General features: G+C 40.8%; 1 protein-coding gene across 3 annotated transcripts; it reads right to left on the bottom strand.

Annotated features, from left to right (window-relative positions):
- Window positions 1-153: 153 nt before the first annotated feature.
- Window positions 154-25582, bottom strand: si:dkey-112e17.1 (uncharacterized). 3 transcript variants are annotated; one of them, XM_067603389.1, is made up of 7 exons: window positions 25534-25582; window positions 12448-13424; window positions 9027-9078; window positions 7506-7629; window positions 5955-6097; window positions 2695-2937; window positions 154-1642 (listed from the first exon to the last, which is right to left on the bottom strand). In XM_067603389.1, the coding sequence occupies exons 1-7, from the start codon at window positions 25564-25566 to the stop codon at window positions 935-937; spliced, it is 2280 nt and encodes a 759-aa protein (XP_067459490.1). In that variant the 5' UTR covers window positions 25567-25582; the 3' UTR covers window positions 154-934. The 3 variants fall into 3 exon arrangements, with proteins under 3 accessions (XP_067459490.1, XP_067459472.1, XP_067459481.1); XM_067603371.1 differs by lacking the exon at window positions 25534-25582 and adding an exon at window positions 25379-25527; XM_067603380.1 differs by lacking the exon at window positions 25534-25582 and adding an exon at window positions 25379-25527 and having other exon boundaries at window positions 2695-2934.
- Window positions 25583-27358: the final 1776 nt, after the last annotated feature.

Genomic DNA, 27358 nt, shown 5'->3' with positions numbered 1-27358 from the left:
ATTTCAATTGCTTCCTTTGCATCTATATTTCCAGCTTTGCTAAAGACAAACTGACTGAAGGCAGGATTCAACACAAAAGATCTGCACAAGCTTCTATTAGCATGTTTGAGGTTCCTGCTGATTAACATTTTGTTAGATGAAGGACACGACATGTGAATGACAGTCTTTATTAAAACTTTACATTAATTCATTTCAACCCATTTTAAATACTATTGTGATTGCTAATTCTTTATGCTATATTTTTTTTCTAATAGTGTACATTAGTATATGCTTTTACATTACTTTGATTTCCCTTTTATAATCCAGTATCAGCTGTAGAAGTACACATGTATATACTGTTGCAACACTGATATTAATGTATGATCTATGCTCTGCAGAACACTTTTGGGTAATAAGTCTTAGCCTGCGCTAAAAAAATAGCCACATGAAGACCAATATTAAAGAAAAAGCAGAACATTGGCACAGGGCAGCACAAAATCCACAATGAATGAGCTATTGAAAGCAAAGTGCAATGGTTGGAGTATTATAACTCACTGAAAAGCATCAAACTGGCTAATAAATCTGGTTAAGAAGTGTTCCTAAGAGTTGGGGTTTATGGAGTACTCATTCAAAAAATACTTTTTTGTTCATGGTTGCAATCAGTCATCATTTTTAAACACATGATACCACAGCAGTCAGTGCCTTGGCATTGTAAGCAGCATATTATTCCATCTTTGTCCAAACACAACTTAATCGAAAACAGAGAACAGCCAGAGTTAGAAGAATATATTTTCCAGCAGGAAGCTACAAAATATGTAGTAATAATTTTGCAAAAGTTGATTTCAGAAATTAAAGAAGGTTATATATTAAAGAAAGTGACACTAACAGAGTTCAGAAATGCTTAACTGGCCCACCAGAGTCCCTGCTCTTTTCAACATCTTCAGGCCCCGTCCGGTCACATCTGGTTGGTCACACTGCAGAGCACTGTTGACTGACTGAGAGAAAGCTGGCTGTCATTGACTGTGTTTGACTCGGTTGTGGTGGTGGGCGAGTTGGAAGGGAGTGGACCAACCCCTCCTATCACCTGGCTTCCCCATGGCCTCCACTCTGGTCTGGCCCTCTGGCTCTGGGGGCTAAGGCTGGTGGTTGCTATGGCAGGCCTCTTCCCCTCATATGTCCCTCTAACCAGTCCATTCAGCACAGCGGAGGCAGAGGTCTGGTCCAGGTGCTCAGCTGAGACCAGAGGCTGCCGGTCCTCCTCCTCAGAGATGGCAAACACAGGCACACTGATGTGATCACCCTCGCCAGGGAAATCCCGCCTCTTTCCAGCCTGGCCACTCTCCATTTGACACTGGGTGGAGGAAGAGGAGCCAGAAGTAGGCTCTGATGGGGAGCCCTGGGTAAGAGAAACCCCGGAGGCCTTTGCTGGGTCTGCCGTACCGGAGAGCAGGCCAAAGCAAGGCCCTGTGAAGCGTGAGCGCCGCAGGTTGCTGGTGGAGTTGAGACGCCGCTGCCTCTGGGCAGGCTGCGCAAGTGGGTAAGAGGCATTGCTGATGGATGAGTCAGAGATGGTGCTGTTGTCTGCCTTGGCCTCCAGGTGAACATCTGAGAAGACTCTCCTGCTGTCTTCTCCTCTGCAGTCAGCTACAAGACTGGATGGAGCCTGGAATGATATAGGACAGTTTGTCCTCAGCGGCAGACCTTTTTTACATCAGATATTTTGACTTGTCACAGTAAGAAAAGCACAGGTTTAACTAATAACACTGACAGTGGCTCTGTCCCAGGAAGCCATGCCTGCAAGTCAGCATGCACAATACCAGGACTTTGTAACGTGAACCGTTCAAAAGAATGCAGCCAATATTAATGTCATACATTACGACTGTGCTTTTCATACTCTGACAAGTCAGAATGTCTGCTGCAAAAAAGGCTCTTGTGGCATAAAGGTGCCAACCATTCTGCATCTCCAATAAAACACATAAATATTATTGCTTGAATGTAAGAAGAGGAAACAAGGATCATTTAATAATTTAATGATAAAATGTATAGCCAAGATGCTGACGATTTAGGAAACAGGTCTTGAATGACTTTTGCAGTCACTGTAAATCCTCCTTTAAGCAATGGAAAAAATGACAAAGGAACAGAATAATCTGTTAATTCAAATGAAATTTCGACTGTTTCATGAATTTTCATTAAGGAACAATTCAACCTAACTATAAAAAACATATTTTATTACTTTTCCCAAGTGGTAGCCATGCAGATAGTTTTGGTTTTATTTATCCAGGGCATGAGATATCCATCTCTGAGATTTCTGCCACATCCTCAATATAATGGAAGTGAATGAAATTTCTTTTGTGCTGCTCAATGCATTACAAAATTGCATTTAAAGAAAATCAACAGTAAACTATCTTCCAGAGACAATGTCCTAGTGACTCTGGATAATGTTGACACTTGTTTTATCTGCATAGTTAAATACCATAAGACATAGGTGAGAAAATGTGTTTTTATGTAATTTGGGCAAACTAACCCATTAAGTCAAATAACAATACATATCAAGGCAATGCTTGAGACATGATCATTTATGTTGGAAGCATGAAATTATCCCAATAAACTGCTTCTTTGTTCACTAAGTAGATGTCACCCTGACACACTCCTCATCAACCTCACATGCCATAAATGGTCCTGGATGTGAAAACACAGCAAAGGTTCTATACTGACGCTGTCCACCAGCTTGGTGAAGGGACTGGTGGAGTTCCAGCTGCACCACTTCTTATGCAGCTGCGGCAGTGGAGGGAGGAAGTCCTGGAAGGTGCGTACGCTCCATGCTCTTGGTCTGGCACAGCTGCTGCTGCCATCCTTGGCGGACCTGACGCCAGTAGGTGAGGTTGTAGAGTCTGATGAGGGCCAGTCACCTGCAGGACTGGGACCGGTGTCACTGTGCCGCAGAAACCTCTCCCGCTGCTAAGAAACACAGAATGCCTAAATGTAAAGACTGAAATGAGTAGCCTGGGCCTGTCTGCAGAGGGCAACAATAGAGGGTTTTCAGGTGAGCATAGCATGTCCACTGCCAACATTATTGGAGTTCTTTTGCTGCCTCAGTAGATTGTATTAAGACATAGTTGAGCTGAACAGCTGAGCTGTTGCTGCTTGAAAAATTATAATTTTATCATTCCTGTAAATGATCCCCAACTGCTCAGTGTCCAGAAGTGAAGACTGTGTGATATCTATGTGTGATATGAGAATATGTTGATGAATACCAAGCAAAAAGATGCTGAAAAAAATACGTGTGTGTGGCAGACACTTTCCCTTGTAGAACAAGGCTTTAAAAGCAAGAGTGGCCTAGAGAGGATAAACAAACTAATTAGGAAGAAGACGACCACAAAACATAAATAGCTCACATATCAGAGGTGGCATTATATTCAAGCACTCAACTGCAGCTACAATGGTCAATGAACTGCACTGTGCAAGGGGCTTGTTATTGAATCAGGCACGCATCTTTGGTATTGAGCATTGATGGAAAGACTGGGCTCAGATAGCAACAACAGCACTGGATTATCTCCTTTTAAACCTTAAAGGGGTGGATAATACTATCAGACAACAAGGAGGAGGTATCAGTTCTGTATACAGTAAGACAAGTAGTGACCTTTGGCTAACATATTTAATTGACATCAGTCAAAATCGGCACACAGGTAGAGGCATCCCTTCATCCAAACTGCCCTCAATTCATTAATCCCACCCAACATATTCTTTAGGGAATTTAGGGCCTGACTAGCTGCCACTTTGCTGGTTGCACCTGCTCCGTTTCCTCCACACACCTTAATTTCTGCCCACAGACTGTGTTGTGTACTACATTAATGGATTAACAAGAAGGAACTGTACTGATTAGCTTGGCCCGCTCAGCCACACAGCCAGCCAGCTGAGCGTGTGTGGCTCACGTACCAAACTCATTCATTATTTATTAAGTATATTAAAGCTGTCAAGTGAACAGGAAGGGCTTTGGAACCGTTTCAGTCACATTTGTGGAGTTGCGTGTATGCACAACTCTTGCCATCAAATGACCAATTGGGGACACGACACTATTCTGAGCCCCGTATAAGTCATCTTTGCTTGAGCAACTAGGAGAGGCTAATTGTGATCGACAGGTTAGATGTGCGCAGGCCACGTTATCCTTCCTGATCAGTCAGCTGCTGTTAATCAGGGGCGGGTGGAGGTTTTAGGGGTTGCACCCATCAGAGAGAGATCGAGCCAATAATCCTTCCCACAGAGTCACTAACAGCTAGCTTTGTCTAGACAAGAATTAGCTCGGGGTTTAAATAAAATGTTCTTTTGGTCACTAAAGCCCCACGAACACAATGACTACTTTTAGGTGACAAATCAGCCACACAACAAAGTCGCGTAAAAAACCTCGGTTCAAGAAGAGGGGTCTGAGGACCTCCATGGGTGCCTGAGGTTTAACGCAGACTTGGCCCTGATCTCATCACCCCACCTACAGCAAGAAAGGTTTTACAGTATTTGCAGTACTTAGCAACAAAATGTTATCAAATGGGGTTCATGGCTTAATGCACAACTACATATTTGGGGGTGTGTGGCATGAAAGCACCACGCTAACCTGGAAGTTCACTTGGAAACAACATTGGCAAGATGATTTGGTGTTTTTCAGTCACCATTGCCACTGCTAGCCCATGCAGCATTTCTCAAACATTATTTACATGGGCGTCTGCATCGAGGACACACACAGGCAGACCACACAGTGTGTGCCAAAGCGTGCATGACACACACAAACACACACACACACACAATTGGAGCTGGGAATCTGGCTCTGTAGATAATACTCCATTAGCCTAGGCTGCAGAAAAGCTTGCCAGTCCTTCAAAAAAGCTGCCAGAGCTGTTTTATGCCAACTCTTATTCCAAGAGAATAGAAAAGAGAGCAGAGAAAAAAATGCCTGGTCGAACCGTCTGCTTCATCCTCACCGCTCCTCCCATCTTTTAATTATCCTCATTTCCCATGTATGCCATTGTAGTTTTCATAGGTTTAGACTGTACCACGCGTACGCCAATAAAATGGTGTTGGTCTTATTAGGAACACTGGGTCAATTCAAAGCAATGAATGTCCTGTCACCTCTGTTGGTTCAGGGGTCATTTCCCCAGAGTGAAGGGATCACCCACTGAGAGTTTGGACGTGAGATTAAACACTTCACTGTATAGCATCAAGGCTACATTTTAAGACAGGACATTTTTCCACATTTACCAAGACAAGGGAGGGAAAGAAGATCTGTGCACCTGCACAACTTTACAAGTAAGGAATATTCATTTTTAAAGTCTCCCTCCGCTCAAAAATGTGTTTGGCTTATTGCTTATTAACTTCACTTGGATGTTTGACCTTCACTGTGAAGAGTGTGACACTAGAAGGCTGTTTTCATCTACTGAGTGGGGAAAGTCTCTCTGTGTTCACCTCGTTAATGCACGTACAAGCATGATTTTGTGACATCACAACTAGTTTCGAAGCCAGCCGTGGTCCAGAATGTGGCTCATGCAAGTGTGATGTAGAGACCTGAAGCCTCCAGTGAACATACACTGAGAATGGAATTTACAGCAGATTTGTAATAGAGTATTTAAAGTATGTGAAGAAGTACAGTATGTGAAGTATTTTGTATATGTCTTAAAATATGTCTGGACAGGATTTTTATTCATTATAACAAATAAGATTTTCACGGCTCCTGAATGTTTAGCAAATAATGATTATTTTCATTATCCATTAATCTGCCAATCATTTTCTTGATTAATTGATTTATCATCTTTTGGTCTACAAAATGAAAAAACAGTGAAAAATGCCCATCACAGTTTTAATAAGCCCATGGTGAAAAACAACAACAGCTAGAATTAGAAAATGTTTGGTATTTTTTGCAAGAAAAAAAGAAAGAAAAAAAGACTGTTTGAGCTCTACAGCACAGACAACTGTATTAAACTGGGTCTCACCGTGTGAGGGGAGAAGGGCAGCCTGTTTGGGCTGGGGGCGGATGATACAATGAACACCTCATCTGCACCGAGGTCCAGTTCAGTCAAACCGCTGGAGGACAGGTCCACTTCTGCATCCTGGGAAATGTCACCACCAGCACTGACTGAGGAAATAGAGAAAGAAATATTTAGCATTACAATATATTGAGAAGGTTTTTTGATTTTTGATCATTGCTCATACAGTTTCAGTGTGGCATTGGTAAAGCAGTATTTGCACAGTGTTGCTCTAGTGACAATATGTGTACCGTTAAACTTTGTACATTCTTATAGTTTTTACCATTGAAATTCAAATTTAATTTATTTAATCAAAATACATTTAATTTATTCAAATGCTCAACCTGGTTTTCATGCTGCCCGGTCCTTTAAGTAAGTACTAGTAAATGTCTCTTTGCACTGTAGAGCTTTATAATGTTGAACTGCAACTTAAATGGTTCAGTGAAACAACATGTGGAGCACGCTAATCTCAACTCCTTCACCGTTTTTAAGCTCTGTGTTTTGGTGTAAACTCCTGCCACCATGACTGGAGCACACAGTGAGGGGGACTATACTCCCCTGTTGTTCAAACTACTCCCAGGCTGCTTTGTGGGTTAAATGCCACAACCCACAAATCTCTCAGCCTGGGTTCAGTCCCACTGAGAGAGCAAGAGAAGCCTTTGGATTGTTCCAGGATCAAGCCTGTGTGCTGCTTCAAAACTAATGCAATTTTCCTTTCCATTGAAATCTTTACAGAACAACCCAGACTCCTCATGCACAGTTTGTTTTTCATTTAAAAGTTTAACTTGCAACATATTTATAGTGATTCAACCTATAGCCAGTTTATGAAAGCGCTTATATTTGCTGCTTCAACACCAGGTGTTGGGTAAGTCTTTCCTAAAGAAATTCCTTTCAGGAAAGGGAACTTCCAGATACAGCAGCAGCAATTTGCTTGGACTAAAAAGAAGAGGAACTGAGTTGTTAGCAGGAGCAGTGATAACTACCAAAGACAAACATATAAAGAAGGGCCACCACCTAGAGATACTGATCAACAGAAAATTCAGTCTGATTGACAAGTCATGTCCTGAAAAACAGACATTGAGGCACATTCCTCAAAACCCAGGCTTTCACTTTTGAATTCCTGCACCAAAACTTTATCAGATCATTTCTTTGCCAGAAAATAAATTATTGGCAGATTTATATTCCTGAAGGTATTATTATCATTCCTGAAATTATTGTAGTCAAAAGTCTAAACATGTTTTGTAAATATAAATAAAAATGAATGACATCTACAATGATGTGCAATTGGTGGGTTTGGGGCCTCTTGGTGCATTCCTTGTCATACAGTACATCTTACAAGTTTGCATGAGATAACCAGAATATAGATTGAACAAGTTCAGTAACAGTGCAGAGAAATTACCATAAATGCCTTTAATTGTTATGTTTTTAAATAAAGGTCCATTTTAGCAATACGATATCAGTCTGTGTGTGTGTGTGTGTGGATTCATGTGTACGTGCAGGTGTGTGTGTCTCTCTCACCCGTGTGTGGGGAGCTGTCGTTGTTGTTGTCCTGCTCTGTGGTTGCTACCAGGTTGGTCTGATTCTCAGCCATCAGCTGCAGCTCGCTGACCTCTGCCCCAGTGTTCTGGACTCCCTCTGGCACCTGCAGCACAGCACCACACCATGCAGGGAATCAAGCCCCAAAACCTGACATTGGCAGTGCTTTGTTTACAATGAAGGTGACATCAGTCCATCCATCCATTATCTATACTCACTTCTCCTTTGCAGGGTCAGGAGGGACTGAAGCCTTTCCCAATAGGCAGCAATCAACACAAATTCAAGCTCAAAATCAAGATATTATGATGGTATTATTGTAAAAATAATATCCTATCATAATATTTTTCTTATTTTTTTAAAGTATGCGGATATATAATATATACTCTGTGATAGAATTGGGTTTTTTTGTTAAAATCACACTGACGTGACATCTTATCTATTTCTAATATGAGGAGACTTTTATTCAAACATTTTATTTTATTCTGTTATTTAATAATGTATTTTCTTTCAGTCATCACTGCAAATTCTTAATTATTGTTAATTTAAAATGAATTTAAAATGTATATAGGCTAACTATATATATGTAGATGGTATTATTGATTATTGATGGTGTAAGGTTCATTACTTGGATACAATGATAATGTGTATATGTGTATACATTTGCTCAAGAGAATGAATTAGATGAGATTAATTGAAGTATAAAAGATAATTCTACCCGTTTTGAGGCTGGACTTTTTTTTTGCCTTTGACTTTTCTTACTCTGTGTGTTTGTGTGTGTGTGTTCTAACACCCTGTAAAGTCCTGTTGTGAAATCAGTGTGGCAGCACACCTTTCTGAGGCAGATCAATCAAAAGGCAGAAACCTAAAACCAGAACTATCTGCATGACTGAATATAACTAGTAGTCAGTGAGAAAATAGGATCATTGGGGTAAACTGATCCTTTTATTAAAATATTCTTTTGTGGAAGCAGGTTTTAATACATTCGAATGTGTAGAGATTTATTGTTGGTGTTTTACTTTGGTCAGAAAATATGTTATTGTTAATATTACACAAGTGACACAGATAATGAGATCTAATAGTCTTTGATATAATTAATACAAGAGTTTTATAGATATCAGAGTAAAGAAACTGAATAATGGCAAGCTACCATTTTCCACAATCTTAATTACATATCATAAATCTATGATGCAATTTAATCCAAGAAATATTTCAAACTATTCTTCCTGCACCATCATCAGGTAGATCAATCTTTGCTTCAAACCTCTGTGACCTGATATGAACCTGAGGTGGTAAAGCTCTGTGCTAAAGCAGTGGACAGTGTTGGCTTCAGTCGCAGAGAATATTAAAAGAAATATCCACTGATCCCAGGTAAATCCCTGTCTTGAAAGGAATGTCTGACTGAAAAATAAAGCAATAAAGAAAAGAAGCCAGGAAGGGGAGGGGAGAAAGAGTGACATGTCGACAGGACAAAGAGAGGAAGAAATGGGAAGAAAGAGTCTGTACCTCAGAGTTGCTGGATGCGCAGGAGCTGTCTCTTTTTGGACACAATTTGGGTCTGGAAAACATAAAGTACCACAGCAATTCAGTTTATAATTACAGACATATCCGAAAACCAGCTTTTATGAATGTCCTCTATTTTTTTTCCACTCTTGGCAGTATTTTCTCAAGTATAAAGTCCCTCTGGTGTTCACAATTTGACCAGAAATGTAAAAATGGACACTGTCCCAATACAACTGTACTGAAAAAAGAGCTTTCTGACATAGTAACCACCTCACTCAATACTAATAGCTCCAACATACCCGTGGCCATTTCTCTCTCAATAGTTGCTTTGTTGTGGTGTTGGATGATGGAGCAAGATGCACCACAATCTTGCATTCACTCAAATGCCTCCAGCTGTTCACATAGTGGTTGTTACTGAGCTGTCATTGTTATGCATTACTGTAGAGATGCTTTATTGTCACTTTTTCACCGCTGATATCCATTTCCAGGTTGTGTGATAGCAGATTCTGACCATATCCAGCACTTTTACTAAACTATGGCTACTCAACAAGTGTCTGTAGCTGCTGGAGGTAGGGAGTGATACACATTTACTTTCCACTGGCCAAATACAGGTTTTATTTGTTTCCAAAGGCACCTTTTTGGCTGTTGATATTAGACTCTTTTACAACTGTGGAAATCTGTATTCTCTTTAATATCCAATATTTGTACCTGCTAATCCACGCTTTTCTGTGTTGTTCTTAACTCCATATGACCCAATGAAGCATGCAGAAATACTTGAACAAGTACCCACTTATTAAAATTTACTCTTACAGCTGAATGAGCCCATTACCAGCCACCGGTCAACTGAGGGCAACCCCTGCTGTGGCTCTCATCCACCTTTGGCTGTCCAGAGGGGACCTTGGGAGTTAATCTCACTGCTGCTTTAAACTTGCGAGATTGCGCCTAGCTTGCCAGGCTAGTTGTTTTCCCATGATTTCTGTGAACTCATTTAAATTAATAGGGAACAACTAAAGAAGAAAAAAAAAAACAGCTACTAAGGTTGCTCATGGGCTTGAAGTTTCATGGTAATGCATTTCCTGGCTTCTGAATGACTTGGGTTGTTGTTCTTGCTAATTACACTTTCATTTTATTGAACATGTGTTTCAAATTTCCCTGTCATTAATAGTTAGAACCTGTGGAGTTACTGCGCCTGACGGATGAGTTGGAGACACTGAGCTGTATTTGAAATGAACACAAATCATAATAAACTGCGGTGTTTCTCACAGCAAGCTGAATACTTATACCGACACAAATCTAAACTTCCTGGATTTTGAATCCATCTGGATCAGTAGGGTTACACAGTCATTTTGTCAGAACGGATAGTATTACAAACCTAAAAATTTATCCAATATGCCTGTGTTCATTGTCCCCTGGGATGGACAAGAGGGAACAGCTTGTAAATTATACCTTTTGATTGTCTGACAATGCTAGCGGTACCAAACTCAGTGCACACATTGAGTTTTACTTTCCCTTGTTGTCCCTTTTTTCCCCATTTCCCCGCCCATTCACTTTCATGCAGCCTCTGTGTTTTTGTGTGCTGGAATCGATGCCAGGTGCTGTACCTTGAATGCCCCGCTGTCTATGGTGAGAATGCTCCACATCAAGGAAGCCGCACAGTTGCAGCCAAACCCAACTAATCACCAAGGGTCACCACATCAGGGACTGAGGCTTCCAGCTGAGTCAACATAACAAAGTGGTGACTGTGTATGTGCGAGTGTGTGCATCTATGTGTGTGTGTGCATTTACTGTCAGACTAGCCCATTTTCATTCATGGGAGGAATCAAAGATAAGACTTGTGAATTTTCTCAGGAGAATGTTTACTGGGAACTCAGTTAAACGGGGTTTAAGTTTCAAAAACATAGCACAAAACAAGAATCTGAAGGTTTTATCCAAGAACCAGATACTGTAATTTATTTAATTGAGTCTAGCCACACTAAGCAGTTCTGTGAGGCTGTACTTAGGCACAGCAGGGATTGAGCTAAATGCTAACATCAGCATGCAAACATGCTCACAATTACAATGCTAACATGCTGATGTTTAGCAGGTATAATCTTTACTATGATCACCATCTTAGTTTAGCACTAACACAAAACATAGGTGAGGCTGATAGATTATAATTAGTTTTGTAAGTATTTGGTCAGAAACCAAAGTATTAGGAAAAGTGATATTTTGACTTGATGATTTCTATAAATGAAAAGTCAGGGGATCACCAAACTCATTAGGTCTCATCCTCTAGGGACCTTGAATATCTGTACAATATTTCATAGCAGTCCATTTAATTGTTGTTGAGACATTTCACACAAAACCAAAAATGTCAATTTCATGGTGGAGCTAGATGAAAAGTCAGTTTATTACCAAAGCCATTAGGATTCATTCTCTGGGGACTACGAATATCTCAGAGTCAAATCTCATGGCATCCATCCAATATTTATCAAGATATTTTACTCTGAACCAAAGCGAGGGAATGAACGGCCAGCCAACATTGCCATCCATTGAGCCAAACTGCTATGGTTGCTAAACAATTTTGCATTGTATAAAACATTACACTAGCTTTTACCTCCTTTTTTTAAAAATCAAAAATCACAAAACCTGGTAAAGGTGCAATACGTATAAGTTCTGCTGTTATTTAGCAGAAGATCACCACAAAACTGTATACCGCGAAGGGGCTAACATTCATGACTCAACAAATGTGACTTGATTTCTGACTTTCAAAACACACATACCAGCCTGTTCTCTGTACTGAAAAAAATATTGGAGTTTCAGAGGACTTATCTTGAACTTCTCTCTCTCTCTATTATGAAAATGTGCTTTATTCTAAATGATTGATAGTTATACTAAAAATGCACTAAACAATGAAAAATATCTACTCCATTGTAACAAAGCATTAACCTGAACCCAAAAGCATAAAAAACCCTAATAATGAAAATGAAAAGTTGCAAGTTGAATGATTAATTGTCAACTAATATTTCAGCACTAAACATGACTATCACCTATAACAACTATTGGCAATCATAATCAAGGAAGAAGTAAAGAAATGCCATATATTAGATAAGACTGAAACTCTGGAAATATTTATGGTGGTTACAGCATTCATTTCATTGTAAAATGTCTTAAAAAATGATGAAAATGGATCCTTTTGGTGCTAAATGTGACTATAAAATCTAACAACAACTAGCATCCACAAATTAATCCAGACTTCATAATGTTGTTGCAATTCATTGGTGGCTAATAGATGTCAAATGTCATATATTGGATGAAGCAAAATATCTGGTGGTTGCAACACTTTTTCTGACTGTCTGCTAAATTTTCACTTTACTGTCGCTAATCTATTTGTCTGTATTTATTTTCTTTGTGTTTCTAAAGAAAATTATTCTACTTCTGTTACCTGAAAATGATGCAGAGGGCACTTGTAAGTATCATAGCGAAGAAGGCAGCTCCACTCACAGCAGCCAGCAGAGAGTCTACTTTGCTGGCTGTAGGAGCAAAGGCATGCCGGTCCCCCCCTGGCTCGGTCAGATTGTGATAGTGGAAGAGGAGAGCGAAGCCACGGCCCCAGTGGGTGGTGGTAATGAGCTCCATGATGACTTCCACCATCTCCTGGCTAGACCCGAAAACCAGTTGGCTGCTAGGAGGTCGGTTGGACCCACAGAACCTGGAGGAGAAGGTGATGAGGTCTGAGATATAGAGGACATCGTGGGGGCAAGCGTCGAGCACCGACTGCTGGGTTTCAGGGCTCACGGCTGGAGTGTCAGTGGAGTGTGGCGAGGCAAGGGTGGTCTCCTCCATAGCTGTGCTCGGGTTAGAACTGGGGTTGAGGTCTACCCTAAGGCGAGACGAGGAGGCGGTGTTGACGGCCCTCTCTCCAGGATGCACAGCCACAGGTAGGAGAAGGAGAGAGGGGGAAGATGGTGATGTTAGGCCAGAGGAGGCATCTGCAGATCTTTTGGCAGAATTTGAGACTTTGGCGATCTCCATCTTTGTGGACTGTTCCTGGACCACCACCTGCTTCACCTCACTGTCTTGAGGGGACTGTTGAGTCTTTGTGACAGCCCCACCACTCTGAGGCAAAGGATCTTTATCTGCTGATGAAATTTCATCTGCTGCTAAGCTGCCAGGCATGAAAGTCACCTCTTCGTCTGCCTCTTCCTCTTCAAAATTAGAGATGGCAGAGTACTGTGCAGCAGAGTCATGGCTTTCAAACACGTCAAAGTCAAATATCTCTAGAATAAGCTGGTAATCAACAGGCACAAAGAACTGCCAAACGCAGTGTGTCCCAGAGGAGTAGTTGTAGGGGAAGCCAGGGGACAGAATCAGGCCTTGGACGTCCACCACATCCACCTTGGCACCACAGTCAAAGTACACCTGCAATATGAATCACATTTAGTTAGTTGTGTCATAAGTCTAAATCTGCTTTAAGGCAGGTAACTTCCACAATGACCAATTTCAAAGAAAATTAGGCACTTAATGACATCCCTTCTCAGAGTAACAATTAATGCCACTCATGCTGGCATTCATGGTTTTCTTCGGCATTATGTTTAGAAGTGTTGACCAGTATTATATTACACTCAGCCTAAATTCTTAGATGAGTCATGTATTTCAATAACGGCCACTAGGTGATTAAGTTCTCTATGTCAAAGGTACAAACAACCAAAGTACCTATCAGCAAATAATACACTCGACTTGAAGTCTGATTGCTCACTGACATAAACCAGCTTGAAACTGAACTATTCAACCCTGCAGTTCCGCCTTTATATCAAAGCCTGTGTTTTTCCTGTATTGCCTGCCTGGGTAACCCTAGGGAGGGTATTTCTTCAAACATGCTGGCTGTAATTCTTCCCAGGTGTGTGGGGATGTAGGGGGACCTGGGCCCTAAGCAGAGGCAGATGTGTGGCTGGGCCAGGGAGCTCAGGACCAGACCTTTGCAGGAGGCCCGTGTGTTTATGAGCTTTCCTGTTGGCCTCAGTTCTGGACTGTGGGAATGACCCAGACTGGCAGACCCCCATGCCAGACAGGTAACACACCAACACCCGCGGGGGACACTTGTGCTTTGGACTGGGCTAAAAGCATAAGAGATCGCTTTGAGAATGCAGTTTGGGGTGGGAGGAGAGACAGAGGGCAACAGGGACACAAGAGAAGCTAAAGTATATGGAGCCAGAAAGGCATTTTAATTGCTCCATGGACCATCTTTCCCTGTCTGAATGCGTTTATCAAAGGCATTCAGTTCAGTCAGTATATTTTAATCAGTAAAATCTACATGTAATTTTAAATCATGACTGGAAGAGAGGACCACTCGCTCAGCCCTCAGGTCACTGGGATCCAACAAAAAGCCCTCTCCATAGTTGATACAGCTGACAGCCAAGCCACAGCATATTACAGACATATTGGAGGTCAGAGAGGGTAAGGAGGGCAACACGACCCATGTAACTAAAGAAAATATACAGTATGTGTGTATGTGATGAAAGAGATGAGCTGTTACGTTTGTGTGATGTTAAGCAGAAAGACGCTGAATTTAAGAGCAGATCAAAATTATCACCTAGCTTCAATCATGCTGTATAGTAAAGACTGAATAAGTAACAGCTCCAAAGCTCAACCAGTATTCTCTCAAACTCTTTAAATTACATGATGATCAGATGATTACCAATTCTAGTAGCAGTTTTTCAGAGTTTTAGTTTAGCCCTATCTGTGACTTCAGCACTCCATGTGTTACTCCATGATTCTGTCGCATAGCATTCTCTACGCAAACTTTAGGGGCAAAGTAAACACTTTATTTTGTCCTAGTTATCCAAGAATAGGTTGCATCTCCAAAGTTTTTTTGTGATCTGACAGATGTCTATTTGAATTGAAAAACCCAGAATCATAAAATGCTTGCTGAGGGCAAAACCACCATTTAAATTTGATATTTCCAAAGACTCCACTCTACCCTTGTTCTACCCTGGAAGCTACGTTAAATTCACTGCTCAAGCCTTGCCGGTGGCCACCACGGTCTGTGGAAATACTGGAAACATTGGTTTCATCCCGGGCAAACATTTTCAGGCAGACAGCAGAATTTTGTTGGATCACAAAAATACCTTTGATGATACAACAAGGTGTTGGATAACAGATACAAAAAATAACATTTTAATCTTCCCTTTAAGGTTTGTGTACAGAATGCAATGTTAAGTTTAGTTTCAGTGAGCAAAAGTACAGCCCTAAACCATGACCATGGCCTATGAGATGTTTGCCAGTCCTCTTTGCATTTCCAAGAAATGCAAAATGAAAATATGTGGCTGACCTTAAATGCCTGTGTCTGAAACGCACAATATGTAACTTCTCAATCAAAACAATAAAAAAAGACAGAGTTTGATGATGTTGTGAAATAGTGTGGGATGATGGGAGTTGTTGTCTTCAATGTTAAACAACCAGCTTCTCCCGGTTAGTGTTCATCATTCAGGAGATTTTTATCAGGAGCCGAATAATCCGCAGAGGTCTCCTCCTCTCCAAAACAAAAGTACACGAAGATTAAAACTGTTAAAAACACTGAATAAAACTGTTTCACATAAAAAATCTGTGTTTCTCTGACGCTGTTCTGCGGACACAGGATATAAGGAGGGGCTGCAAACTGAACTTTTGCTCAGCTTGTTTCTCTGATAACTTAAGATCAAGACATCTGATGACTAAAATCCTTCATCCAGTTAAAAGATTATAGTTAAAAATGATCAAGATCTAAAAAGTTTATTGCAAAAATGTGGCTTAAAACTTAATAAAAGTCCATTTATAACAGTTTCTGGTGGATAACCACAACGCTGATGTATTATCTTGTATGTGTATACTCTTTGGTGGGTGCCATTGTGGCGGACAACCACAACAACGCTTGCGCACAAGGTGATTATCATCTTGTGCACATATACTCTTTGGTAGAGGGGATATGACACCATTGAAAGAGTGACCAAATGAAATGGACCATTACCTTGATTAAAATTACGGATTTCTCTGAGTTTGAATTGTTGGAAACATTTGGGATAATGTAAGTACACAACTAGATAAAATATATAACCCAGGACTTGTCATTTTTAGACATTTTAATGCAGAATAGTTACATATTATAGCTTTAACCAGCTTACTACAGTAAAAGCCATAGTTTTTCTAATTTAATTTACAAACAATAGCACTGTTGTCAAAGACATTGAACTGTTTGTGGTATGTAATTAACATTATATATAATAATGAAATGTAATGAAATGTTTTCTCACTTAATATTCAGCTTAATATTTTTTAAAAATCTGTGAAATTGAATATGAATTATTTAAAGTTTCCAAAACACTAATGAAAAATTAAATCATTAAAGTCCTTTGTTATGATTTGTAATTCACTGTTTTTTTCCATTGACATTTGGAGGCAATTGCATTAGAGCATGACATGTTACACTTGTACTGGCCACTCACTTACTAGAAATTAATGTGCTACAGAAAAGAATTACACAGATGACATTTGAACGGGCCAAATGGCATTCCTGCTGAGGTTAGAGAGAGAGAGTAAGCCGATTTGGGGTTCGCAATGTTTGCAGCGAGGTTGCGCAATGAGGGGAACCACTTCACAATATGGGGGCATGACAGGGGGAAGGGAAGGACAACATACCCCCTTTTAAAGCAAAAAAATAACCAGAACTGAGAAAAAGTATTCATGTTCATTTATCCAAGTCATAAAATTGCTCCTCACCTTCTCTTCTCAAAGACTCACCCTGTTTTTACCCTGGATAAATAAAACTTTAAAAAGGTTTAAAAAAAATAGATGTTACAAATAATGCTTGACTATAAATTAGTAGTCTCTTGAATGATGTGAAATCCTACATCTGATGAAAGAGAACTGTGTCATGGACAGAGACTGTGTCATCTCTCCCACCAGGACGAGGCGGCCGGGAGGTCCCCACCACCCTGGGATGTGCATGCTAGACTACACATGAAAGGGCCCCAAAGTGCCACAGTGTCGAATGGAAATGGGACATTCTTATAATGCCAAACATCTCAGTTCTGTTACATCACAGGCCGCTCCACTGGCAGGCCGCTAATTATTCAAGGATGCCTTTTCTCATGGCAAAACAATGGGCCGCAGTGCCGTTTTGGTGAGCCACTCCACGACGGGGAGGGCAGATTATATTTTAATGAAGTGATGCTAATAAGTACAAGGCAAGCTGAAAGTTTACATAAGAGCCGGCTGGTCATTGCGCCCCAGTTGTGCCACTGACAGGGGCTTTCCTGGACAGAAGTAGATCAACTGAGCACATAACTCTCTGAAATGACTTGTTCAGTGAAACATCAGACCAGCTGCTGTCATAACTGAGAGGCCCCTAACAAATGGTATTGTTCTATCGTTTCCATTTTGCGTCAGTACATCTTTTTAAAAAAGCTGGTGAAAAGATGTTTCAATCACATTCCATGATGGGGTTAATATGTCTGTCTAATTACCACAGAGGCACCTTTATTTCAACTTAAATTATCTTAGGTTATGTCGTGGAGCTGATTTGTTTGTATAGTACCAGAACCATAATAACATTTTTTTATTATGCATTATAATATATTTTTTTCTATTTAAATAATATTTATAGTTTTAAAAAAAATATATGATTATTTAAAACTAATAAAAAAAATATTTTGACAAGATTTTTTTTCAATGAGAGGTTGCATTCTATGTAAATGTGGGGCATGTGGACAGAAAAAAAATGAGAAAAACAAAAAAGGAAAACAGTACTCTCTTGTAAAAAAAAAAAAAAGTGAACAAGCCAAAAAACACTACACTTGTCTGTGCTCTGATTTGACAAAAACACAAGTCTGCAGTCTGACCTAACTGTTCACTGTAACAGGGATTTTTTTTAAACCACCCAGGCTGACGACACCACTGTGAAAACTCTGCAACACGAGCTGGCTTCTGCTGAAGAACTGTTAACACACACATACACATACACACACACATACACACACACTCTCTGCCTCATGCACAAACAGCCCCGGACTGGCTCATAAACAGGCAGGCGGGCCCCTCAAAAGGGGGCAGGAATCCTCACCAGCCCTGTTTACTGGAGGAGAAAAGTGACACTGCTTCACAGGCTAGTACTTGGGCAGCAGCAGTCCACTCAGGATGCATTACAATCGCACTCAATTTCTCAAGTCAGTACTGATACCAACACAGTACAGCTCTGTAGACCCGTAGTTTGTAGCCGGCGCTGAATTAATTTTCACTTATCTGTAATTAAATGAAATAGTTTGACAGAATTTGAGATAGTTGTTGATTGTTCAAAGTGCAACAAATGAGTTTTACTGGTGGACAAAAAGATACAGATGTCTTACAGTATACACTGACACATGACCTCACACATACTGTACAAGAGGACAGTGCTTGCAAAGTACACAGGATAAAGAAAATATTTGGAACCCTTCCTTTTCTCATGAGATCCAGTTGCAGGTAAAAAGGAAGGAGGCAAGTTAGAAAGGAATTTTAAGGTTTTAGACAACTTTGTGAGCAAAAGCAGCCGCAATTCAGTATCAACAAGATGCCCCATTTGTGTTTAATATTTTGTACAGCTCCCTACAAGTACACTGATAGATTTCTCCAAGCAGTGGCAGAAAAGAAGCTCCTTGTGTCATCCTTCACAGCTGTGGAAAGCGCTGATACTCGAGCCCAGGATTTATCACATATCTCCCCTGTGATGTCAATGTTCAGTCCAGGGTGAGTTTACAAACAACTGGTGTGGCGGCCTGATTAAGCCCAGGCATTTGTAGGGTCGCCCTCGTTGGCCACTGGAGCGCTGGCTCAGCACGTTTTCATCACCGTGTGCATCATGAGTGACTTATGAAAGACCTCTTTGAGCCAAAGCATGTATGATCAACATTTTATTTACAGGGCCATCATGGGACGGTCTCTACATGGAAAAGTTAAGATAGATGACTGGGTGGGCAACAGGACAGGCAGATGCAGGCTCTCTCTTCCATGTTTGTGGTGTAAACCTATTAACATATTTCCTCTAGAAAGAGCTGGTGCTGCTGTGGTGGCTGTTAAAGTGAGCCTGTGGAACCCTGTGGTGAATCATGACCTTATCTCCACGGTGGTTTCAACCAATTTGGAGAAATCATTTCCAGATTTTGGAATGTGATCCAGCAAATGCATCCATGATAATTAGTCTTTCGGTAACACCTCAGTGAGAAGCCAAATCCCGTAGGGCTGAACTGTACTGACACAGTTACACTGCTATCAATCACAGTCTAAATGGATACAACATTTCCAAGTACAATCACAGCATCGAAATTGCCAGACAACATTTTTTGAATATTCGTTACGGTACTAATCCCATGAAAAGACCACAACCAGCAATGTCTTTGTCTGTCTCTCAATACGTTGCTTCTTCCCTACCTTGTTTGTAGCTCTCAGCCTTTGGTTCCTGAAGATGTAAATTTTTTTTTTTTTTTTTTTTTAAATCAGATCACAAATATAAACAGCTAAAACAGCTGGGCATTGTAGGTTTTAGCAAATGTTACTCAAACAGGAAGAAATAGTGCAACTAACTACTATCAGGGGTTGATTAATACACAGTTGGTTCTCAGTGAGTATTTCTAGTAGAAGGACAGTTAATGTGGGATTGAGTCAAAATAAAAAAAAACTGTGTGTGTATGTGTGTGTGTGTGTGTTCATGGTAACAAAGGAACATGTCACCCAGTGGCTCACTGATGTGTTTGTAATAGTTTTTGGACAACAAAAACTCTATGGCACACATAAATATATGAGGCTCTAAACACAGACGTTTGTTAGTAGGATCAATTCAAGGTTGCTTTTGGTCTTTTCATTGGATTTGATGACAATAGGAAGAATATATAACACCGCCAACCTTATTCTTTAAACAGTTTTATATGAGGCACTCACAATGACCTTGTTGGAAAAAAGGATGCACCTCTGCTGCAGTTTAGATCCTAACAAATTATGACAATTTTGTCTGCAGAGGCAATTCATTAAAGCAAAGATTATAATGATTTTCAGTCTGATATAGCATTGTAATCTCTCACATTCTGAAAAGAACAGTAATTCAAATGAAGAGACAAGAGCTATTACTTTGAAAGTTAAAATTTTTTTTTTTTTATCATCCATTAACTCTGTGTCATATGAGCTCACCTGAAAACCTCATCCAATCAAAGCAACATCAACTTCTTTTTTTGTAGCTACAACTGAAGTTTGCTTTCTGTTGTTCAACCCACTGCAGCTGCAACACAAACAGCACAACTTTCACTCAGTCTCTGCCTCTAGTCCTGGCCTTTAAAGTCACACCACAGCTCACTGACACACTGTGACATGTTTATCTGTTGATAGGCTGTGTGTATCTGTTGTCAGATAATTCGTGGGAGGAATAAATGAATTCACAGTTCACTGGGGTCCTACAACTCATTTCAATTAGAGATGAATGTCTCCTCTTTACATTGCAAATAAAACCTTCTGAAAGACAGAATAGACCAGCAAAACAAAGATCAAATTCAGTCTTGCTTGTCCACAGTGCTGAATTGTGGACTGACAAGACTTGGATGCCTCCCATTTTTTTCTGAGGGGGATAGAATAAATTCCAAGCTTGTTTATGCTGTTCCAAAAATCAACTTAATACAAAAGGGGAGCAGAGGACAAAGCCATCATTTACCGTGCCCCCTGAGGCAGATAATTGCAAAGATAGTGAGCACCCTATGCACACAGGAACTAAAGCTGGAGACGCTGACAATTCAATATACCAAGGGCTTTTGTTGTCTAGTTCTAAGAATTGTGCTGCTGAGCCTTCATTCTCCATCAGCGGAAGAGGACGACTCTTGACAGGTGGAAGCCACAGAGCTTCTGGCTGACAATGTGGTCTTGATGTCCTAGTGGAGATCTGTGTCATGGATAATCCTTTTATGTTATGACACCAGCCACTGGCAAACATGGGGACATTGCGCTGCATCGAACATAAATCACAAACAGAAGAATATGGGATCAGAAGACTGAGAGGGTAATGTAGTTTGTAGTCTGAATGCTTTGCTAGTTCATAGTCTGAAAGCTCCTGGTATTTGGCAAGGTTCCTCTCATGAGCCTCCTCCATGTGTTCTTCCCAGGGCACTGCCAGTTCCCACATGATCACCTGCTTGGTAGAATCTTAGAAGATGATCATGTCTGGGTGGAGTGTTTGTGTAATGTGATCAGGGAACTTTAGTTGTTTTCTAAGATCCACTCTCAGCTGCCAGTTTGGGCCTGTGGAAAGTAGGCACGGTCTTGGTAGTGAATAGGGCTTTTCTCCAACTTTGAGAAAAGGGATGGTTTTCTTTCTGGGGTGGTGTTCATTGGACTGAATGGCTGTGGTGACCACTTCTACAACTGTCTTGAGCACATGGTCATGGCAGCACGGTAGCAGCCATCAGCCAAGCCTTTGGGGCAGCTGCTGAAGAGATGTTGAAGGGGACCCTCTCCCAGTACAAAGAGGGCAGGCAGACGGTTCACTCTTGCCTTATGTGTGAAGGTTTGCCAGGCTTGGTAAGGAGTCACAGACAGCTTGGACTAGGAATCTGACGGTAGAGGTCAACCTGCCAGAAATCCAAACAAGCGATCTTTCACTGCAGTGTGTTTTCCCACCTTGTCCAGGCTCCTTGCTGACTGAGTCCCACTTTCTTCCACCTCCTCTGCGCCTGCGCACACTTCTTCCTGGAGGAGATGTTGTCACTCCTTTCCTTTGCCTTTCCAAGCTGCTCTGCCAGCAAGAGCCTCTGCTTCAACCGTGCCTCTGCCACCTGCAACCACCTGCCACCTCTGGCAGCACTCCACTTTTTGCCTGTGTGGACCACAATGCCAGCTGCCACTACTTTAGGTTCCCTGGAGTCTCTGTAATACATGGCTTCTCTTGTTTGTGTCACCACAAATTCTTCTGTGAGGCCATTGAAGGGGAGCTGTAGGGTGTTGGTGGACCCGTACAGAGCAGCACTGCTTAAGCTCCTTGGCAAGCCAAGCCACCTTTGCAGATAGTCGCTGATCTTCTCCACAGCTTCCACAGTTGATGTAGGAACATCATATAGTAGCAGGGGCCATAAAACCCTGGGCAGAACGGCATGCTGGTATATCCAAGCCTTGAAACGACTGGACAACTCAGGTTTGTCAAGCTTGGTAAGCCAGGCCTCAAGGTCTCCACTGGTATTGCGGATGGTAGCTGTGTCCCTCAGGCTGCAAGAGTTTCTCCAAGCCCTTGACTGGTTATTCTGTCAAAGTTGGGATGTGGTGGTTTCAGATATTGTGAAGCAGAACTTGTCCACTACTTTTCTTTCTTCAGCACAAGGGACCTTGACTTTGATGGTTTAAAGCTCATCCTTGCCTGTGAGATGAGCTTCTCAAGTCCTTGTAAGATCCACCTGCTTCCAGGGAGTGATGATGTTGTGACAGTCAGATCATCCACGTAAGCTCTGATTGGTGGCTGCCACACACAACTATTTGTCAGGGGTCCTCGACACTCCATCTCTGCTGACTTGACCACCATATTCATGGTGAGGGCGAAAAAGATGACTGAGATGGTGCAGCTAGTTATGATTCCCTTCTCAAGCCTGTGCCACTCTGATGTTGTAGACCCAGAAGTAACTCTCATCCGGAAGTTGTTATAGTAATGAGGTCATTGATCTTGCTGGGAACATGTTGTCTGCAAAGAACCTCTTCAACCAGCTTGTGCAGTATGGATCCGTAGGCCTTGGCGAGGTCCAACTACAGGACCACCAAGTTGCCCTTGCCTTCCTTTGCTTCTCTTAGGATCTGTGTGACTGCCCCTGTAAGCTCCAAGCAGCAAGGTGTTCCAGAGAACCCACCTTTCTGTACAAACATGTCAAAGTAATTGTTCTGTAGAAGGAACTTTGTCAGCCATCAGGACAAGATGCTGAAAAATATCTCGCTTTCTATGCCGAGTAGTGAGATGGTTCTAAACCGCTCAATGTTTTGGGAGCTTTCCTTCTTGGGGATCCAAACACCCTTGCCACACCTCCACTAGTTGGCGACTCTTCCTCTCCACCAGATCATTCTCAGAATCTTCCAGTTGCTGGAGGAGTATCGGACAGCGTTTACACATGCTTGGTAAAATCTTAGAAGATGATCTATATGGGCGGAGTGCCCATACATGATCATCTTCTACGATTTGTTTAGTTAGTTTAGTTAGTTTGTGTAATGTGATCAGGGAACTTTAGTTGTTTTCCAAGAGCCACTCTCAGCTGCCAGTATTGGGCTGCGGAAAGTAGGCTTATCTGTGGTAGTGAATAGGCTTCTCTCCAGCTTTGAGAAAAGGGATGGTTTTCTTCCTGGGGTGGTGTTTATTGGACTAATTGGCTGTGATGACCACTTCCACAACTGCCTTGAGCACCTGGTCATGGCGCCAGTGATAGCAGCCATTGGCCAAGGCTTTGGGATAGCTGCTGAGGAGATGTTGAAGGGAACACAGAGGGCAGGAAGGTGTTTCACTCTTGCCCCATGTGTGAATTAAGTTTTAGTAAGTGTACATATAAGTCATTTTAAGTACATATGAGAATTTAAAGAATTTTGCTGGGGGTTTTTTTTTTTTTTTTTTTAATTTCCAAGACCACAGGAACAACATATAGCATATATTAAGCTTGAAAGGCATTCAGCTTTTAGGTTGCTTTTCACAACTATTCACTAGCAGCAAACAATGTTGATCAGTCAGGTCCTTCCCCTAACAGAGGCCGCTGAAACTGCAAGGGACATGCAGTGATGGTGATCAAATCCCATTTAATGAAGAAATGCTCTAGAGACATTACACTTCCTTTCCTCAAGAGCAAGTATCCAGTCCTACCCCTGTCTATGTAAACATGACAGTTCTAGGCAGCTGACAACGTTCATCAACAAGTCCTGTCATCCTTAGTCACATGTGTAGTCATTCTTATAGTGCAGGTATTCATATAAACCAAATTATGGAGTGACAGGTTGATGCATCAAAACAACTTTAAAACCTCAAAAAAACAAGCTCTATAGTTACAATACAACTCTGTGAGCCTCACTAATATGTAAGCTTTGAGTCCACCACAGAAGAAGCTAAACCATGTCCAACATAAATGACAGACTAATTGAATGAAAAACATGCCCGAGAAGCAAACCCTCACTGTTTGCGTTCCTGCTCATCAGAGACAAACTTTTGATCATGAACTCCTTGCATGTCAGAGGCAAGGCTTGGGAATTCGCTACAATGAGTATGAAAGTACAACAACAAGTTCAACAACATAAGGTTAACATGCTCTCAGTGTGGTTCTCATTTCAGCAGTTTGGACTCTGCATGCCATTCCCTGACTCTGTGAAGTGCAATAACATCAAAACATGCAAGTGCCATCAAAACATCCCTTTAAAAGCCCCAGAGGACATAGTGTGCCACAGAGTTTGGAAATTGTTAAATATACAAAACTTTCATAAGTTTGCCGTGTTAGGCAAAGGTGCGCGAGAGTAGCCAGCATGATGTAAGGTGATTAAAATTCTGTCTATAATAGGCTACATGTTTTTCTATATTACACTGTTTGTGATTGTGACACATGAGCTATTTTTTTTTAAAATAAAATTGCGAAACTGAACTTGACCCTTCCCCCTAAAAATGCAAACCGCCTTTTAAAGAAAAACATTTTTAGCTAATTTACAGTGGTTCATGGGCAGCATGGGGATCTCTTTATGCGATATAGTTTGTTCCTAGACAACTTTCGTAAGCTCAGAAGCAGCGTAAGCCTGCGCTTTTAAAAAGGTAATGTTACGTCCTGCTCTGTTATCAAACAGAAGGTACGCAAAACTCCATTGAAAAAAATGTAAATTTGATTTGCCATAGCTTACAGGCGAACCTTTCCGCACTGTAATACACGAGGTAAGCCGTTTTCTGAAGCAGGCTGGTCTTCTGATAAACTCGGCATAAATGTTATCTAACAAAAAAAACATTAACTGTGCAAAAATTTAAACTTAACGAAATTGGTTCATATTACGTACCGCCTTTTGCTACTGCCCACTATGGTGCCCTGTATTGTAGTAGTACACATTTGTGGAATGAACAGACGAAGCGGATTATATTTCAAATGTAGTTAATTCAAGAGCTCTTTTGTGTATCAGACATATGCCGAATTTAAAGGTGTTCCCCATTTTTTCTCAAAACAACTTGCCTCAAGTTCATTGGGGTCAGTAATTTTGCCGAGAAGCAAACAATTGCTAATTATGAAGATTTATGAACGGAGTTCGTGGCTTCATTCTCTCTACACAAGTGAGCACGGCTCTCAACAGGGCTTGAGATAAAGCTTGTGAATTATTTTTGCAGTGAACAAACGTTAACTTACTTTCTGTGCAACGCATCCCATCACGAAGAGTAGATATGTTGTCATAAAAACATGTGCCCCAAGCGACGTAACCCAACTCATTTTCCTCTAATTGTTCCTTTTTAATGCGACGCACAGTGAACCGTATCCCGCTCCTCGTCTTCCCTCTCATTCACCTGAAGTATCGGGAGCGCGCTTCCATCGTTCATGGGCGAACTCGAACACAGGACCAGACCTCTAACTAAAACTCTCCTATTCTTGACTTTATAGTCATCGTTTATTATATAAAATCTACTTTAAAATCTCCTGCACACATTGTAATAATCTCCTTGTAGGTTCTACTTGGTTTATGAAAACCATAACCCATTAGATATAGATATTTTAATAGCCTTATATTCCCTCCTTATAGATATTCAAAAGTTACCTACATGTTAGAACTTTTAGCCATAGTTTTAAAGCTGTGGGCGTGACTCATGCATTCAGCAATGTGCATCAGTTGTGTTTTAATAAGAACCAAGTCCTTTTCTTGTATATTCCGACAACCAATATAAATTGAACTATAAATGCTGTTTTAGTTTATATTTAGTGTCAGCAATGGGGTCTATGTCTAAATATATTCAGTACAATCTAAATGAATGAGTGACTACATAACTACCTATGCAGTTTTCTGAAAGAAGAAATTGTAATTGTAAATTCAGTTACTTTGTCTATTTGTGTAAGGTGAAGTCGTTAAAAGATTAAGAAAATATATTTATAGTTGTTCAATAATTTAAAAAAGACTTATGACTAAGTCACTACTTCAACCACCCTCACTCAGTTTCTCAGAGACATCCAAGTGATTATGTCATGCACCACTTCAAATATAATTTAACCTATCAGCAAGTGGTCAAAACTACTAGCTTGTTAAAAACCGTTCTTTATTTCACACAGAACATGTAGATATATACAAACTAGTGTTACAGAGGGAAGATTACTGGCAACACAGAATGAAGACGTTCACTCCTAAAAGCTTTCAGTAGCTATATGTAGAATCTTTATATAATTATAATATATTTCATATTATTCTGACGGCTGAAGTGTCACTTTGAGAAAACTGAAGCACTTGTGAACATTAGAGAGATACATTGCTGATTTACCTGTTTACTGATGTCTACCACAGTGTCATTCTTGGTATTACCACTGGATGGCGCCAAAGTAAGACTGAAATTGTACACATATAATTTGTGCCTTACACATAATGGCTTATTTATTTATTTATTTTAATAATAAATAAACCTTCTTGTCAAAAATGTCGATTGTATCCTTCGCCTCATAGGGTATTATGGCATAATACTTTCTTTTTAAGGAGGAATATAGAGGTGGGATTGTGGATATATTAACATTCGTGAGTCACAATTGATACATGATATTACATACACATTTTACCAGGAGTTCAAATGAGTTTAAACCTGCAAGATAGGATTACTATTAGTGGTAATTGCATAGTAGAACCGTTCCTGCACAGAATCAAAATACAAACCATTGAAGAGTTAATGGCCAGCCTAGAACAAATTACACACATGGACGACACGGGCACAGTTTTTAAGGCTAATGCAATTATAACAGCTTAACTCAAATCCTTTATGTGGACCCCAGTATAATCCCATTACATTGAGCCATAGCATGATATATTGATGTGCATATCGATGCAATCCATGCATTCTGTGCAGGCTCAAAAGCTTGCATTTGCAGCTTGTAATGGTACTTCTAGGTGGCATCGCCCGCAGCTGCAGTTTAGCTGCCACAGCTGCTCAGGGTGCAGCTCTCTGACCACAACAGTGAAGCACTGTACCACATCCGACAAATCTATATACATCCATGGGTTTACCCCGTAGTAGTATTTGTTCCATATCATAGTTCATTTAACACGTTTATTATTGCAACATGCCTTTGTAATAGCACTATCTTAGATCATTAATTAATGAGTGTTTGTATTGAACGCCGTGAGTGTACACAGCAGAC

Source organism: Thunnus thynnus, chromosome 2 (genome assembly GCF_963924715.1).
Source record: "Thunnus thynnus chromosome 2, fThuThy2.1, whole genome shotgun sequence".
Classification (NCBI taxonomy): domain Eukaryota; kingdom Metazoa; phylum Chordata; class Actinopteri; order Scombriformes; family Scombridae; genus Thunnus; species Thunnus thynnus.
This window is presented reverse-complemented; position numbering and strand designations above follow the sequence as displayed.

Excerpts from the sequence above, each read along its gene's own strand:
- si:dkey-112e17.1 (XM_067603371.1), bottom strand. The coding sequence starts at position 25,459 with ATGAGTTGGGTTACGTCGCTTGGGGCACATGTTTTTATGACAACATAT. Across the intron at positions 6,098-7,505 it reads CGACAGCTCCCCACACACGG|TCAGTGCTGGTGGTGACATT; the intron begins GTGAGAGAGACA and ends CTATTTCCTCAG. Across the intron at positions 2,938-5,954 it reads TGCCCTTCTCCCCTCACACG|CAGCGGGAGAGGTTTCTGCG; the intron begins GTGAGACCCAGT and ends TGTGTTTCTTAG.